Consider the following 17,597-nt stretch of genomic DNA (forward strand, 5'->3'; position numbering starts at 1 on the left):
GGGATTATAGTCCATTTCCTATTTTTTATAGTTTGCTTGCACTTTTTACAATAAAGCTTGTACTCATTTGGTAGCAAGAGCATAAGTCTAGAGTTATTAAGAACAAGAAAAAGGACTCAACTGGTACTGGGTGTCTGAAGAATTGTCACTGCTCACAACACAACTACAAGACCCATTGCTGCAAACAGTGATCAGCAAATAGGAGCAAGCTGTGTTAGTTTTGTGTGAATCATGACTGTATTTTAATGTTAGTAATGGCATTAAATTAATTATATTCATTATACATTCATAACATTACATTCATCATAAACTGAAAGGCTCAACAGGTAACAGAGAAGACACAACATGAAGCCACTTTGTGCTCTGACAGCATGCCTGACCTATCACAGTCTGCAAAGGCTGCTAAAAATCACCTCTTGCAAAGCTGAGGGAGAGGGCCCTTTCCTCACCTCCCTTCCATCTCGGTGTGTCTCAGAAACAGAACTTGTTTAGGTGACCTAAGCCCATCAGACCCTCCTCAGCAGGGTGCTCGGGATGCATCAGCGTGTGAACACGCTACAGAAAAAAAACCAACATTGTCAGTATATTTTCAAGGCTATTTGCTTGGACAACTTTTAAAATGTAGGTGTTTAAAAGAGGCCCTGAGACAGCTTCAACCTTCCATCTCCGGTGCTCCAGCCCCGTGGTGCCTGCCCGGACAGGGGCCTGATGCTCCCTGGCCCACAGCTGCAGAGCCCCGCTGTAAGAGAAGGAAACCTGGGGTGCCGGTGGCAGAAAGGGGATCCGGTGGCAAAAGGGGAAGCATCAGGAGGGGAAGCATCAGGAGGGGCCCCGAAGCAGTGCCCAGGTGTGGCGGGGCCGTGGTTCCGCTATGCAAAGCCACCGCAGCCGCACCCCGCCTCACGCCGCTGCCCGGGCGGCATCGAGGAACCGCTGCAGAGCGTGAAAAAAACCTGCTGTTTATGAATTATTGTAGAGGGTTTTTTCTGCCTTGAGAAGACTGAGGGGATACTTCAGAGAATGACAGGATCTATTTGGAAAAGACCTTTGAGTCAACCGAGTCTAACTTACGACTCAATGCCACCGGGTCAACCAGACCATTGGCACCAAGTGCCATTTGTAGTCTTTCTCTTCAGGGACAATGACTCCACCACCCCTCTGGGCAGCCCATTCCAATGTCTCATCGTTTCTGTGAAGAAATTCTTCCTAATGTGCGTCGCAGTCTCCAGCTCCCTCATGAGGGGAAGCAGAGGGGCAGGTACCGATCTCTTCACTCTCGTAGCCAGTGACAGGATTCAATAACGAGTCAGGGGAGGTTTAGAATGGATACCAGGAGGTTTTTCACTCAGAAGGTGGTAGGGCATTAAAACAGTCCCCTCACAAAGGCGGTCACAACAACGTTGTCCGAAGTGTTCGGACAACGCTCTCAGGCACAGGGTATGACTCTTGGGATGTCTTTGCGCAGGGCCAGGAGCTGGAGTCGATGCCCTCTGTGGGTCCCTGCCAGCTCGGGATTTCCCGTGATCCCGTAAAACCTCCTCTCCAGCCCCATGATCCCTTCCCCGCCCCTCAGGGGAGGCGGGAACGGGCGACGACGGGGACAAAGGGCCGCGTCCCCTTTAAAGCCGCCCCCCGCCGCCCCACGTGAGCGGCCCGGGGCGGGCGTTCCGAGCCGCGTCAGTTCCGCTTGTGTCGCGCTGCGGAGGAGCCACGCGCGGAGCAGGACGTGAGTGCTGGGTCCCCTCGCGCGCCCCCGCCACGCCGCCATCTTCTCCCGCACGCCCCTTCCCGCGCCCCCCACCGCCAGCGCCGCCGCGCCTCCCGGCGCGATCGGGGCAGCCGCGGGCGGGTGGCGCCGAGGCGAGGCTTCCCCTTGTTCCTCGAGTGCCCGCGGTGCCCAGCGGGAGGGATACCCCGCTGTGGAGCGGGAGGAGCGAGCCGAGGGGGAGCTGCCATGTTGGGGGGCACAGAGTCTGAGAGAGGGATAAAATGGCGCCCGGCCGCTCTCCCCCCCGCCTCGGGGGCCGGGGGTAGACCCGGCCCGCCGGCGACCCCTGGCCCGCTACTTTCCGTGCTGTCCTTTTCGTCCGCCGCGGGTAACCCGCAGTCCCTTCGCTGCCGCCCTGCCCCGGGAAGAATTGGGCGTTCTCGCCCGCCCACCCCTCACCCCCATCCTTGTTCGGGTCTCGACTCTTATCTTCGGGGGGCACGGAGCCGTGGAAAAGAGGAATAGGGGAGGAAAATGGCGGCTGGGATCCGCCTACCTGGAGTTCCCGACTCGTGTTCCTTTCCTTACCTTGCCCTGGTCTCCTTTGGCCCGGCTCGTCCCGTCGCCCTGGCCGGCGCTGCGGTGTCTCCTCACGCCCGGCCGCTCCCGGGGGGCACCCACCTCCCCACATCTCTTTTTCCTGCGGTTTCCGCCCACACCTTCCTCCATATTGTCCCTTTCCCCGTCCCATGTGGACCCCCGGGGTCATTCCCCAAAACATGGTTTGGCGCGCCAACTCGGTGTCATCCGTTTGCTTATTTTCACATTGTCCCATTCCAGCGCTCCTCTGCCTCCATCCTAGAGCGTGGCTTGTGTGTGCTTCCTCACGCCCTGTATCCTGTGCAGTGCTGCAGCTTCCGTGCTTGTGTTACAAGCTATTACCACAGGTCTTGCCCTACTTCAGAACTACGTTGATCCATTAACATTATTTGGACTCTGGTTTGGTTGTTTTGTTGTGGTTTTTTTTTTTTTTAATTTGCATATGTTATTTTTTTATTTTTTTCCACTTCCCATTTAAGAACGCTGTTACTCCTTTTTTCTTTCCTGAGATACTCTTTAATACTATCTTGGTCTTTCCTAGCTGAGGTTTGTGTTGCACAGTTTCAGGGATGTTTAATTGTATTCTAAACGACCAAATGAGCTGTGTATTTGTTACAAAGAGTTTCTAGCAGCAGGGAAGATGTGTAACCGCTATATCTAACCACATGTTTGCATACTAGGGTGATGTGCAAGAACACCTGGCAGCACGCATTCAAGGAATGCTGAATGTCTGCTTTTCTGGTGAATTAGTAGTCTCCAGTGACTGAAGTTGCAGTGAAAATATTAATTGCAGTGCTGTAGCTCGTCTGGTGAATTAGTAGCCTCCAGTGACTGACGTTTTGAAGTTGCAGTGAAAATATTAATTGCAGTGCTGTAGCTCTCTGCAGCTGAGGTGTATTTCAGACTGTTAGGTTATAGGAGAGAGCTCAAGCGTCACGTGTGTGACAATTGTGCAGCATGTTGCTTGCAAATCCAGCTGGGTGAAATGCTTGTGCCTGAGTCTAGCTACTGCTAGAGTGTTAATAATTCATGTTTGTGGATGTAATAGAAAGGATTCAGCTGGAGGGCACTATTGCACTGTGTGTTTTACATTGTGGGTTTTGCCATGTGCAGGGAATATATGAAAATTGTGAAAAATCATTCTGCTGTAGACGGTTCAGAAGCCAAACCACTGCATTTAATGTACTCTAAATGTGTTTTAGTGTAGTTGCAGCAAAAAGAGGAAGAGATATAAGAGGGAAGAGTGCTTGATATTGCATCTGCAGTGCATATCAAAGCTTAAATGAAAGGCAGGAAAATCTTTAGGAGGACTTGAAGAAGATGAGCCAGTACAAACAGGTTTGAAGATTGTTTTCCAGCCAAAATGGAATGTCATTCCTTATATAGTGTTTTAATGTTATTTTTCTTTTCCCAGAATGCCTAAATCAAAGGAACTTGTATCTTCAAGCTCATCTGCCAGTGATTCAGATAGTGAAGTTGACAAAAAGGTGAACAATACATACAATTCATTACTGTATTAACTCTTTTGTTTCAGGCTGGGGTTAATTAGGTGAGCATTATGCCACAACATGCATGTCATTCCATATGATTTATCAGACACTTTAAGAAACTCTCTTCCACCCACCCATCTCAACAACTGGAGCAACAAAAACCAAACAATCCACCTTCCAAGTATGGGTGGATTGCATAATTTTTTCCCTAAAGAAAAGTTTTTTTCTTTAGTTGCACTTTGTGTTCTTCATGCCATTCCGTATGATAATTGCAAATTCCCTGTGATTCTTTACTGCTTTGTGGCAAGCTTCTGAACGCTTCTGTATCAACTGCTCTGGTGGGAAGAATTTGAACTTGAGAACATGCCTACAGCCACCCTCTGCCATTTTAATATGTGGATTACTTCTCCATAAAAAAAATCTGCACTTGCCCTGTGCTCCTTGTGTCACTTGCTTACTTTGTTTGCGTGGTTTTTTTTTCTCTGCTTCATTTTCTTTTATTTGCTTTTACACCATCTGCTAGTCTCTCACTCAAAAGCTGAGCCAACCTGAGTGTCTTGGAATTGATAAATTTTAAGATGATTGTTGTAAATGTATAAATCAAATGTTCTCATTTAATTTAAATAGTTATTTAAGTTAGAAGTTTTTATAGATGTACCAGTTATTTCAAACAAAAGCAAAATGATTGTAGAAATCAAAGTGATTTAGAAAAAAATATTTATCTTTTCTAAGAAATGCTAGGTAACACAGACACCAGGTCTTTTAATGTAGTATAGTACATGGAGATATTGTGGAAATCAAAGCGATTTAGAAAAAAATATTTAATTTATCTTTTCTAAGAAATGCTAGGTAACACAGACACCAGGTCTTTTAATGTAGTATAGTACATGGAGAGATCCGATCTCCTATTTTTACATGAGTAGAAATACTAATTTTGTAGCTTCTCTGTGTAATCTTATTTACAGGTGATACTGTCTGAATGCTTTAAAAAGTCACATAATTTATCATACCATAGGCAGCAATTAGATGCTTATTAAACAATGATCTGGTAGAAGTAGTTTCCAGATTTTTTTATCATCTTACTAATTATCTTAATAAATTATTTTTCTAGATTATTTATTATCTTATCTATGAGGGGTTTTTTTGGAGGTGTCGCAAGCTGTTCTGTACTTTTTGTTCCATTTAGTGGAGAAGAGGGTGCCATTTCCATCAGATCTAAATTATTTATTAAAACTACTGAAGTGACAGTGTTACTGTGCAGAAAGAGAAGGATTTTTGAAATGTATTTTGATGTGATTAAATTCTCTTTAAAACCAGTGTATTACTTCACTGAGAACAGAATCAGGCTCATTTGAAGTTTTTAAATTCTAGTCTAAATGTTCAGTATTGAATTTCTGCCTTCACAGCAAGAATGTGGTAAAGTGCATTGCTTAGTAGTAGGCTGTGACATACCATGTAAACTTATCTGCAGCATACAGAGTGATTGTGGCTCATGCTTTTCTTTCTTTGATTTGCTCCAAGGCAAAGCGGAAAAAGCAAGTAACTTCGGAAAAAGCTGTAAAGAAACAAAAGACTGGTGAAAGTTCAAAAGGTGCAGCTTCTTCTAAGCAAAGCAGTAACAGAGATGAGAATATGTTTCAGGTAAAATTGATGACTCATAGAGCCTGGTTAAGGTAACATGTTACATCATATGCTGTCTAAATTTTATGAGGTGATCTGAACTTCCTGACAGCTTGGCCTCCTGGAATCCTTGGCCGAAGGGAATTATGATGCTGATGTTCAGATGAGATGCTCAGAAAAGCCTGGTTGGGTTTCAACACAGTAAAAGAATCTGAATTGTATCAATTATCTAGTGACTTTGCTCCTGGTATCTGTGGGTAGTCACTTTGTCAGTAAATAGAGCACTTGCTATCAGTATACTTGAAATATTAGATCAGGTTTGTCTCTACATGGAAATGTTTTTTTAATTAGGGCTCTTGAAAAATATGTTCTTGGAAACCGAAGTGTGGACTCTTCGTTCCTATTTAACTAGGTCAAGGGCAGCTTGGCCTCCTGTGTTATTACAGCATCTTGGAATAAGTTTTGTTTGTTCATTTATGTTATGATGTGGGGTCTTACCACTGGACATCCATAAAGATAATAACTTGTGGTAATGCCTTGTTTTTAAGATGGGATGAATGTCTGTTTTTCAGTAGAAAGATGCATTTGTGAATTCAGGGTGCTGCAGTTCCCAGGGTTAGCCTAGGCAGTAGCAGTGTGTGCTGAAGTTTGATAGCTCAGAATTAGCTGTTTTGGGGGTGTGGATCAAGATCTGTTAAAGGTCTCTGACTAGCTGGCTGGAAAGGAACTTAAATTCTTGAGGCTTTGAGTCTCAAGTTTGTGAAAGGGTGTGGGAAAGGTGCCTAGTGACATGACCCAAGCACAGAGTAATGTAAATGAAATGGTTCTGGGCTGTAGCCATGTGAAATAGTACAGGGGAAAAGTCTGTTCTAGAGAGGAGACCTGCTTAACTGTTTCTGCCATACAGGGCAGTTACTTTTAATGTCCGAGTTCTTACTTTTCTAGTTATGTTTAGAAGGGAGAACTTCACTTGAAGGCTGTGTCTGGCCTTCTGTATTGAAGGGAGTGTATAGTATTTTTAGTTCTGCTTGGGCATGTTTTGAACCCTGTAGGAAAAATGGAATAGTGAATTCTACAACTTAGGAAGTGAACTGCAGGTAGAGCTCTAAAGAACTATGTATAAACTTAACACTGTGTTTGTAGTAAGTTCAGGAATTCCAGCCTTGGAGAAAATTTTCAAAATTTTTAGTGCCCCTGATGCAAAAACACACCCAGATCCTTTCAAATGAAAGCAAAAGCATGCATGCTCTGGTTTCTTGAAACCTCTTTGACCTAAGATAATAAAAAATTACTAAAAACAGACAGTAGAGTACTCATATTACTCTGATAAGAATAGGGTTCTTCTGGTGTTGAGTAGAATACAGATCTGTGAATATCACCTTGACCTAAAATACCAGTGTTACCCAGTCCGTGGCTGCCTTTGAAGTAATCAACAATAAAATATTTTTTTAGATTACTCATTGTGTTATGGTGAAGCATTGTCAGTTTTTGTAGTCTACATAAACTTCTCTGCAGTAACTAACATGCAAATGTTAAACTATAGAAATAAAACTACAGTGGGTCTGAGGATACTTCCCCTTCTTCCCCCCTACCCAGGAGCGCATGCTCGTTAATTTTTTAGATACAGTTTTGTTTGTTCTAGGCATCTTAATGATACTAGAAACCTTTCTGGAGAGTTCCTTTCTCATGGCAGTAAAATGATCTCTGATGTGGAAGTGACTTTGCAGTGTAGCTTTACAAGAGTGGCTTCAGCTGATGGAAATCAGGCTGTAAAGCATTCATAGGATAGTCACAAGTTCTATGGTGTCCATATTGTGTGTGGGAGTGGCTGCAAAGGATGTGAAACCAAGAGTCTTCTTGTTCTACACCCTCAGGCTATGTTCTTGAAGCATACAGAATCCCTTAATACAGAGCTCGTTGTGACTGCTGTAGTCAGAAGACTCATAATTTTCACAAACATGTAAAATATGTACATTCTATATTTTTGTTTGAAATTGTTGGTGTAGATTTTGTTTTGCAACTACTTACAAAGAATAGTGTTAATGTAAGTAGTAGACAATTTGTTCAATGTAAGAGACAAGGTGTATTCTATGTATTTGTGTGTCTTGGCCTTATTAGGTTTTATAGGGAATCTGGTATACTCTGCAACTTGATGAAGGATTTGTGTGCTGTTAGGATGCAGAAATTTATGTTACTCCCATGTGTGATGTATTACTTGAGGCCCTACGGACAGGCATTATTTGTGTTAATGTGGAAGGGTTTAGCCTTGATGCATTAGATTCCTGTCTGTGGCTTCAAGCCAATCTGAGCTCTGCACCATGTGCTTTGGTTAGTTTGACTAATCCTATCATCTACCTATGCCTGATTTGGATAAGGTTTGTCAGGATTCATTAATGGCTACCCAGAGCAGAACCATATTGCATGATCATGCATTTAACTGAAATTGTTATTTCAGAAGTTGTCTGTGTGTGGTCCCTCCACTTCCCAACCCCTTTTTATTTGAGTTTTCACCATAATTGGGCTTTGACTTCTGAGGAGTAAGTTCTTCAATTTTTCCAATGTCCTTATCATAGATTCCTGAAAGAAGGTAAACATAGAAAATTGTGATACTCTGAAACTGTTATTGGTTTAGCACACTAATTATGAAACTTAAGTGGTCACTGATGCATTTCACAACTTGCTTTGTTGCAGATGTCACTCTTGACAGGAGTCTTGTACTCCTCACATATGGTTATTGGCTAGGGACAAGAGAAGGTATACAGTTTAATCCAGAGAAACTGGAAATCTAAAAAAGGATGCAGAAGGTGCTTGCTGAAACTCACTGAGGAAGTCAGTTGTGTATCTCTGAAAGGAACAGAGATACATTTCAGTGCTTTTTATTCTGAGAAACAGAAACCTGGAATTAATGGCTTTAATGTTTACTGATTTATGTAATTCAATAGAGTAATATAATCTAAGGATCTGTACTATTTAATAAAAAGCATATGAACTTCTCTGTGAAGGTTGAACTGCACTAAGTACTCTGCTATAAATCATGATAACTGTCTTGGTTTAACTGCAGCCAGCAGCCAAGCCCCAGGCAGCCACTCGCTCATACCCCCACCAGAGAGAATTGGCAGGGTAAAAGCTGGAAAACTCGAGGGTTGAGATGAAGACAGTTTAATAGGGAAAGCAGAAGCCACACTTGCAAGCAAAACAAAACAAGGAGTTAATTCATCATTTCCCATGGGCAGGCAGGAGTTCAGCCATCTCCCGGAGAGCAGTGCCCAGCACATCTAAGTGTCACTTGGGAAGACAAATGCCTTCATGCCCAACATGCCCCTTCCCTCTTCTTCCCTCCCCTTTATGTCCTGAAGGTGGTGTCACACGGTCTGGAATATGCCTCTGGTCAGTTGGGGTCACCTTTCCTGGCTGTGTCTCCTCCCACTCTGCCAAGCCCCCCCAGCTTCCCCGCCAGCGTGGCAGTCTGAGAAGCAGAAAAGGCTTTGGCTGTGTGTAAGCTCTGCTCAGCAGTAACTAAAACATCTCTGTGTTATCATCACTGTGATCAGCACAAAGCCAGAACACAGCCACGTATCAGCCAATGTGAAGAAAACTAATTCTTTGCAGTACAGCAACCCTTAGAATGCTGCTGTGGTTATAGGGATACAAAAATACTTTCAATCACTGGAATTACTCCTAACATTATCAGCAGGTGTGTGAAAAAAAGAAATATTCAGAAATGAATCTGTACCAGAGTTACAGGTAGCTAAGTATCAAGGAACATCAATTTACTTACAAGTTAAGTCTAGATTTTGTTTGTGGTTTTGAGCGTAGATGTTTGTTGGAACTGTACTTTAGAAGCCTGCTTAATAATTTTAGTACTGGCAGCTTTTGCATCGAGTTCAACTAAATGTCTGAAATTTAAGGGAACATTAATCTGAAATCTAGACGTGATGTGAAATCTAACTTAATTTCAGCATTTACATAGATAAATGCTTGTATCTAAGGTAGACTTCATGTTTGAGTGAATGTAAACTTTGCATTATTGCCCCTCACCTTAGTAGTTGAATTAAGACATAGAATCTTTCTTATCTTTGAAAATCATGTTCTAAACCCTTTTACTTTATTTGCAGTTGTACTCTGCTGTATCGAATTAGATTTTATTTCTTATGACACATCTGTAGTTACATGGCAAAGCACTAATATTCTTCAATAGCCATGGAAAAAAAGGGTGCTGCAGAGTGCTACTGGTTGAAGCTGTTCCTGGAGGTGACCTTAAAAGTTACTGGAGCATTAAAGGGTAAAACTAAGAAATGTAGCTATTTAGGGTATTCTTTGCCATGATTGCAGATGGATTTGGGCATGGTACCAGGTTTGGTCTGAAAGAGCCAAATTACCATAACATTATACTTTTATTTTTGAGTTTCAAATCTGTATTGTAACTTTATAAATTAAAAATACTGTCTTATGAACAGTAATGTCTTATTAATTTTAAAGGATGCTTTGAATTAGGAAAGGTGCTTCAGACTTACATTATCTTAATTGTTCTAAAATCAATTTTAGGTGTCATACAGCATCTGCAGAAAAAGAAAATTCATGTAAGCAAAATGAAACATTCATGTTTGTATCTATTTTTGTGAAATAAGACCATATGACTTAAACATATGTGAATTATTGTAGTTGATTGGAGAGCTTCAGTCTTTTGGGTCAAACTTAATTCTAGTGGTTTTGGGCCAGAAGTGTAGGGCCCATCCTTAAATTGTATCAAAATGCAACATGGAGAGATAAAGGAAGTTGAAATTGAAAGTTAGTGTTTTACCAGGAAGGAATATTTTATTTTAAAATTGTGTACTTTAGAATCTGTTCTTTTCTTGTATAAAATGTATCCAGAAGATAGATACAGAATTCAAAGGACTGGTTAGAATTGCAAGAAGTTTTATTTGATTATATTTTAATTATTTATTTTCTGGTTCTCAAATTCACCTTGTACTTGGAATTTTTCTGAATAGATAGATTTTCATCATATTTGGAAAAATACTGAATAACCCCAAATCTGGAGTGTATTTGATAGTTGGTGGTATGATTCTTTCCCAGCTTCTCCCCACTGCCCTCCCCCTGGAAAAAGAAGAGGTGCCCATGTAATTCAGTTGGTGACACTGGTTTGAAATTATGAAATTCCAAAATTTCATACTGTGCTACATACTGGTAAACTTAAAAGATTTGACTGTTCTTTTGAAGACATGGTGGTACAGTGAGGTGCCCATGAGGACTTGGGAGTGGGTGCGGGACAGTTGTGGCTAATTTTCATTTCCATCTGTATTTACTGTGTTAAAGAAAAAGGTATCACATGTAAACATCTTAATTTAATTTCTGTACTTGTGGAATGGACTAAAATTTAGATTTGGGGGTAGTGCTCCCTTTTTCCGTCTTTGTTTAGAACTTTTGTGAAGAAAGGAAATAATTTTTTTCAGAAAACAGTAAATTCTCGACTTGCGAGAAGCAAGCATGTAAAGAATACAGGTATTTTTATTCTAGGAGAGCTACTTCTGCATTGAGCATTGCCTGCTCAACTAGTTTTAAGTCATTACTTATTAGCCTACTGACTACTCTGAATTAAGCTTTTAATCTGGTTGTTTCTGTGATGTCTAAAATAAGCTGCAGTGTGACATGTCAGAGTCTAATGCTGCTGGGGAAAGTGAATGCTCTAATATGTAAAATACCTAATGGACCTTTATATGTGTTTTGACAGATTGGCAAAATGAGATATGTCAGTGTTCGGGATTTTAAAGGGAAAGTCTTAATTGATATTAGAGAATATTGGATGGATCAAGAAGGTGAAATGAAGCCTGGCAGAAAAGGTATTGTTCTGCTTCATGTTACTTTGTATTGAAACATAGTCTGCACTTTACAGTAGAACTTGCTATATAATATTTTTCTCCTTTGTTGCTGCATGATACTTTTTAGTATTATTTTTACTTACGATTTGCGTTTTTACAAAGGATTAGTTTTATCTGTAGGTTATGAATAAAATCTTAAGTGAGTCTGTTTTCCTAAAGAGATCCTCCATGATTTATGGAAAGCAAGATGTCAAATACAAATAAATTTGGTAGGGGAGTTTTAAACATATTTATACCATTGCCATATTTCTCTCCCCCCCATTGATTAACTTAATGAACTGATTTTCTCTTACAGTTGGATTTCTTATTTCAGAATTAGCTGAAAATATGTAATCATTTTTATAAGATTTCTAATTTTGTTAAACGAACCATGTCCTTCAGTTTCAACTAAATTTTAGATTAAAACAACCTAAACATTTAATGTGACTAATTATGAAAAAAAAATTGTTAAAAAATGTTTTAGTAGAAGGAGAAATATCTTAAGTGTCCCAAGTTTGTAATTTGTAGCACAGCATAAGCCATGGTACTTCTAGTTGCCATTTGCACAGTTGCTTTTCATGGCAAGGCTTCACTGTGCACCATTTTGAGAACTTCCACATCACAACATGGGGGTTGTAAGACAGTTGCAGTGGTGGTACTGTGCTTAATGTTATATTGCTTCTCCTTGAAAAGCCTACTTTTTATCCATTTTCATATAGCATCAGTGAAAGGTAAGTATGAAATGTTCTGCCCTGGGCATTCATAGAACCACAGAATGGTTTGAGTTGGAAGGGACCTTGAGGATCATCTCGTTCAGCCCCACTCCCTGCTGTGGGCAGGAGCCCCTTCCACTGGACCAGGTTGCTCAGAGCTTCGTCCAGTCTGGCCTTGAGCACTTTCAGGGATGGGTCATCCACATTCTCTGGGCAACCTGAGCCAGTGCGTTATCACACTCACAATACAGAATTTCTTCCTACTACCCTCTATCTCTTCCTACTACCCACTTCCAGTGTGAAGCCATTCCTCCCTGCGCTGTCACTACATGCCGTTGCAAAAGTCTCTTCCCCAGCCTCATGTACTGGCAGATTGCTAAATTTGAAGAAGTCTAATGTACAATCACTGTAAGGTTTGTTACATTCTTTCGATGTGTTCAGGAGCAACTCAGTAAACAGTCATTTAGAAAGTTTGAGAAGCGTTTTCAACATTTCTTAAATAACCACTGAGAATAGCATTAACAGGTATACTGGCGCTCTACAGGAAAATTGCTGGTTTTGGATTTGTTACTAGTTAACAAAAAAGGTTACTCTTATCTTCTAAGGACTTTATGTTCTGTGTTTCAAGGTAGAATTCAATATTATGTGCACTTGGAATGGCAAACAGCAACAGGATTTCATGGGTGGCTGAGTGACAAAAATGACATGATGTAGCTAGAAGTTTATCAATGCAGCAAAAGAGTGAATTTTGTTATGATAAAAATAACCTGTACCCTGATACAATATGTGAGTCCAATATTTCTTTGATTCACTCATAAGCTGCTTGTGTATCCTGAAACCAGTGTAAACAGTCAAAATTTTGTAATAAAACAAAAATAAACCCAGCAATTTAAATTACTGTCAGTGTCTTGAACAGCAGGTCTGAATTTTGTTTGGTTCATCTGGTCTGTGGTTGAGGGACATCTTTATGACACTTAATCCCCTAATAATGGTTAGCACACCTGACCTGTTTTCACATGAAACCTGCCCTCCAAAGATTGGTGGAAGACTGCTTAGAGAAGCCCCGTGTACACTACTTGCTGTTTTAAATTGTGGTGGTGCTCTGATAAGACAGTGATGGAAAGGAAAAGAAAAGGTTATGTGCTCCAAAAATGGAATTCAAAGTTTCAGCTGTTTTCAGGTCCTGCTCTAGCTTTAGGGAGAAAGCAATGAAGGAAAACTATCCCTGGAAGGGGAGAGTGGAAATAATTAGTTGGAAGAGCTTGACAGGAGTAAGTATGAGATGACTGGGAGCCTGCACTTTACACAGAGCGGGTGTAGAAATTTTTGAGCAAGAGTGAGTAGACCAAAGCACAAATGAAACCTATGCCTGTACTCAAGCTTGAGGGGAAGATGAGATCAAATTTAGAACTGAAGTGATGGTTTGTGGGGTACTGAATGATTATTGGTTGAATATCACTAGAAACTGTAGAGAACTTGAAGTAAAAAGTAATTTTGGTGTTGTTTTGTGAGTGCTAGGGAGTGATAGTCTTTCCAAAAGATAACTTAGAGCACCTGCTATTTGTAGTGCTTTAAGAAACAAAAGGGGGAAAACCCCCTCAGAATTATAGTACTGGAAAAGTGCACAGCATCTGCCTAGGTACAGCTTTCAGGAGCCAACAGGAATATAAATTATTTGCTACTTATCACCCAGGACATTTGTACTGCCTTCTGTCAAGGCTAGAGTTATATTTCACTTCTTGTGTTTAGCCTAGTACTTGTACAATTATGTTACACCTGTTTTCTTTGTAAACTTGTCTAGAAATAACCAGAAGTTCAGTTGAAGTTTTGGAAGTGGGTAGTTTCACCTTGTAACTCAAGGTTGTTGAAGTAACTCAAGTATTAATATTATAACAGAGGCTTAGTGTATGAAAGCAGCCTTTATAATAATTGCACAAGACCCTGCACCACAATTTTCTTTTTGTCTGAAGTGTTTATTTTTAATGCTTTTCAGGTATTTCATTAAATCCAGAACAGTGGAACCAGCTGAAGGAACAGATTTCTGATATTGATGATGCAGTAAGAAAACTCTAAAGACAGAGCCATACAAAAACTTATATCATTTAGTTGTATTAAGCAGTCTTTTTACATTGGCTTTAGTTTTCTAAAATATTGTTTTCCAAGCTATTGTATATTTGGATTGCAAAACAATTTGTAAGATGAATACTTTTTTATGTGCATTAAAAGTGTATTCTGAGTGAGGCTATTTGTGTATACTTTACTAAAAGGAATTGTGTTGCTTTCACCCCATGTTGTAAAATAAACAGATTAAGTAATACGTAAAACATACTTGTTTATGGCCTTTTGATTGAAGGTGTTTGCTGATAAGGCCACCTAATAGCTTTAGTAGTTGTTTTGAATTTCAGTTTAGTTTACAGTAAATATTCATCTGTTTTATGAGGGGATTTCTTGAAATGTCTCAATTTCACTTTTATTCCATTTTCTGTGATAATGCCCTGCAGCTTTCTGCTTTAAGACTTGATACAGACAGTGAATACTTGGAAAAACACATTTTTGTAGATAATTTTCAATACTGTATTTGCTAATTTACCCTATTTATTCACATGTTAAGTCTTGAATATATAGCCTTTTTTTGCATTACTTGCATGAAGCATTATGCTAAACAATAACACTTGAACACAAAACACATGCTCTCTCCTCCCATTTTTCTATAGCTTGCCTGACCTAGAAAATACAAGTAGCCTTTTTTGGACTTTAGATGTGAAGCATTAACGTCTACAGTAATAGACATATACCTCAGAGTAAGACAGTATTTAAAGGCTCCAGATGTGGTTATTAGTTAGAACACCCTTCAAGGTTTGCATTAAATTCATTCTGGAATGCATAATCAGTTATTCTGTGGAAGAGGAGTGGTTTACCTGTCTAGGGTTTTTGTTCATTTGAAAGTACTGCATAAACAATGATGCTTAAATTAGACTGTAACACAGGTTAAACAATCAAACAGGGTTAAAACTGCTGCAGCCAAAACATCTGTGTTCCTGCCCCGCGCTTCCGGCCCAGACACGGAGCTGGGGGTGCTCCCTGTGGCTCACGTGCCACAGCTGGTTTATCCGCGCGGAATGCGCTTAGCGCAGGGAGCTGACCCGGCACACAGCACACCATGACCCAGCCAGCCTGGCTGGTCAGCTCCCCTACCCTGGACAGAAAAGCCTCTGCCCCATGGAAGCTCAGTTACACAAGATGCTGCCCTAGAGGCAGGGCTTCTGGCTGACACCAAGTCACAAACAATGGAAGAGAGAAGGGAGAATGTGGAGAAGTAAGGGGTGCACCAGGGTGGAAGTTAATGGTGCAAGATCGAAGTTTGCTGGCACAAAATAACTGCAGTGAAGAAATGGAAGCAGAATTGGAGGAGTTAATTTTCTGACATAGTTAAGCAAAGCAAGAAGATAAAACGACTTTATGAAAAAGGACACTTCAAAACTGGTGAATGTCCAACTTAATTGGTTTACGTGTAATTTTCCCACTTGATGATAATGTAGTCTATAAATTTTGTATAGATAAACAAGATTTACTGTTTGTTTAGTTACAGAACATTTTGATATAGTTGTTTATATTGTAGACATGATTGTAAGTGCCATACGCTGTCTATTTGTGTGCTGCAGAGTTCATAATTCAATGCAAATAGGTATTAAAGGCCGAGGAAGAGAGATTTCATCAAATTAAGTGCATGTTGCTTAGTTTAAATATGTCACATCTTCAACTGCTTTTTAACCCACTGTTGATATGTTACAAATAAAATTTAAATGTTTTTGTATAGCTCAAGAAATACTACGTTTTTAAGAACTGGTTGAGGGTGAATAAAAGGGTAAAGAGATGTTTGTGGTAGCAGATGTCGTTTTTTGGGCTCAGCATTCTTTTTTGAGTGACTTAACAATATATAGGGCTACTTGGACCAAATAAATATAAAATAGCTGCTGAAATTTCACCGATGAGTGAAATAAATTGCTTCAGATCCCTATAGACAGGTTCTAGGTGTTTTTTGTTGCAATATATATATTATGTGATTTTATTCCTTTAAGTCTGAAATTTTGCAACCAGATTTCATGCATTTTACCTCAGAACTTTGAAGTGGCTACTTAAAAGTGCATGGTTATATTAGAAGGGAGATTGTCCTCACTTAGATTACTGTGCTAATAGGTCAATTGTGTTCAGGAAAGTGGGAAATAAAAATGATTTGTTTGGGGAGATTGAGTGAAAAGGTTTAATACAGTGATTAGTTTAATGTGGAAATTGATGGTAGAGGTATTCAAAGAAATTAGTAATTGTTAAACACAAACTATGAGTTATTAGTAGGTATCAAAAGAGACAAGTCAGTATCACAAATGAACTCAAAATGGGATGACTTGATCAGGTGATGACTGATGTGCTTGTAAGATGGTAATATGCAAGTAACCTCAATAAAAGTGTGACACATTCAGTATTCTTTTGAAATAAATGCTAGTGATTTGTCATGTCATATCTGTAGCTTCTCTTTATTTGAGAAGAAAATTCAAATCTTTTTTGACTAACGATTATTTTTTCTAGACAGTGTTAGCTAGGATATGTGTTGAAGTGTCCATGGAAGAAAATTGTGCATGTATGATGAGGCTGTTAAATACAAGATAAAAGCACTGCTGCCTCTCCCCTTTAAGTAAAGATACATTTGATTCTTGGTGTTTATGCAGCATATTAGCAATATGTTTTATAAATAAGGCCTACTGTGGAGCTTAGGGGAAAAACACATCACAGAGCTGCCAAAGTACTGTATATGTGATAATCAAACTGTCATGTACCATGTTGCTCGTATGTAGAGATGTTCATATTGAAAATAAATAAATGCAGTACTAATTTTGGTATTTCTTCTAAAGAAGATGGCCCTGGTTATGTATGTACGTGATCTGTTGGCAAAAAAACCACGTTGATGATTGTAATTCTGGTAACTCAAATGTCTTATAGTTAGCTGTGTGGAATGTTTCATGTTTTGCTCTGGTGGTGTTCAATGCAGAGAGGCTACTGGAAATAGAGCCCTTCAACTGTAATTACCTTAATGTTAAAATAAAAAATGGTTAAATGGCATATGTGTAATAACAATTTGAACACTTGGAAATAAAAAAAAAAGACTTCTGTTGACATAGTGTTATTTTTATTAGAATTTTAGCTGCATTATGTTACAGTACTTGCTATTTGTTTCTTGCAGTTGTAATTTGGAAATTTGGAAACTTCATTATCTTTTATTTGGTCTGTGTTTGCGGGTAGGAAACTGATTGTGTAGCCCAGAGGGATAGAAATTTTTCACTAGTATAAAAAAACCAGCTATTGCATAAATATAGAAGCAGCACATTTTCAAACATTAGCTGGAAGGAAAGTGCCTGGTAATTTGTTACTGTTACGAGATTCGCTGATTGTCTTTTTTCAGTGGAGTTTCTCCTGACTGTAAATGTCACAGATGAAGTAGAAAAATCTCATGCATTTATTATCATTGGTCAGTTATGTCTGCATAGGCGTTTTCGGGAAGGTTGTTTGTTTTTCACACACTAAGTGATTGATCTGTAGGGGGTGGATTAATTAG

At 39.9% G+C, this 17,597-nt stretch overlaps 1 protein-coding gene across 2 annotated transcripts; it reads left to right on the forward strand.

Moving 5' to 3' along the window:
- Positions 1–1,639: 1,639 nt before the first annotated feature.
- SUB1 (SUB1 regulator of transcription) lies at positions 1,640–17,158 on the forward strand. Of its 2 annotated transcripts, none has more exons than XM_039709754.1 (5): positions 1,640–1,726; positions 3,723–3,795; positions 5,320–5,439; positions 11,150–11,258; positions 13,983–17,158. In XM_039709754.1, the coding sequence occupies exons 2-5, from the start codon at positions 3,724–3,726 to the stop codon at positions 14,060–14,062; spliced, it is 381 nt and encodes a 126-aa protein (XP_039565688.1). In that variant the 5' UTR covers positions 1,640–1,726; position 3,723; the 3' UTR covers positions 14,063–17,158. The 2 variants fall into 2 exon arrangements, with proteins under 2 accessions (XP_039565688.1, XP_039565689.1); XM_039709755.1 differs by lacking the exon at positions 1,640–1,726 and adding an exon at positions 2,550–2,655.
- Positions 17,159–17,597: the final 439 nt, after the last annotated feature.

This window comes from Passer montanus, unplaced genomic scaffold, assembly GCF_014805655.1.
Source record: "Passer montanus isolate IOZ18808 unplaced genomic scaffold, ASM1480565v1 scaffold22, whole genome shotgun sequence".
Lineage (NCBI taxonomy): Eukaryota > Metazoa > Chordata > Aves > Passeriformes > Passeridae > Passer > Passer montanus.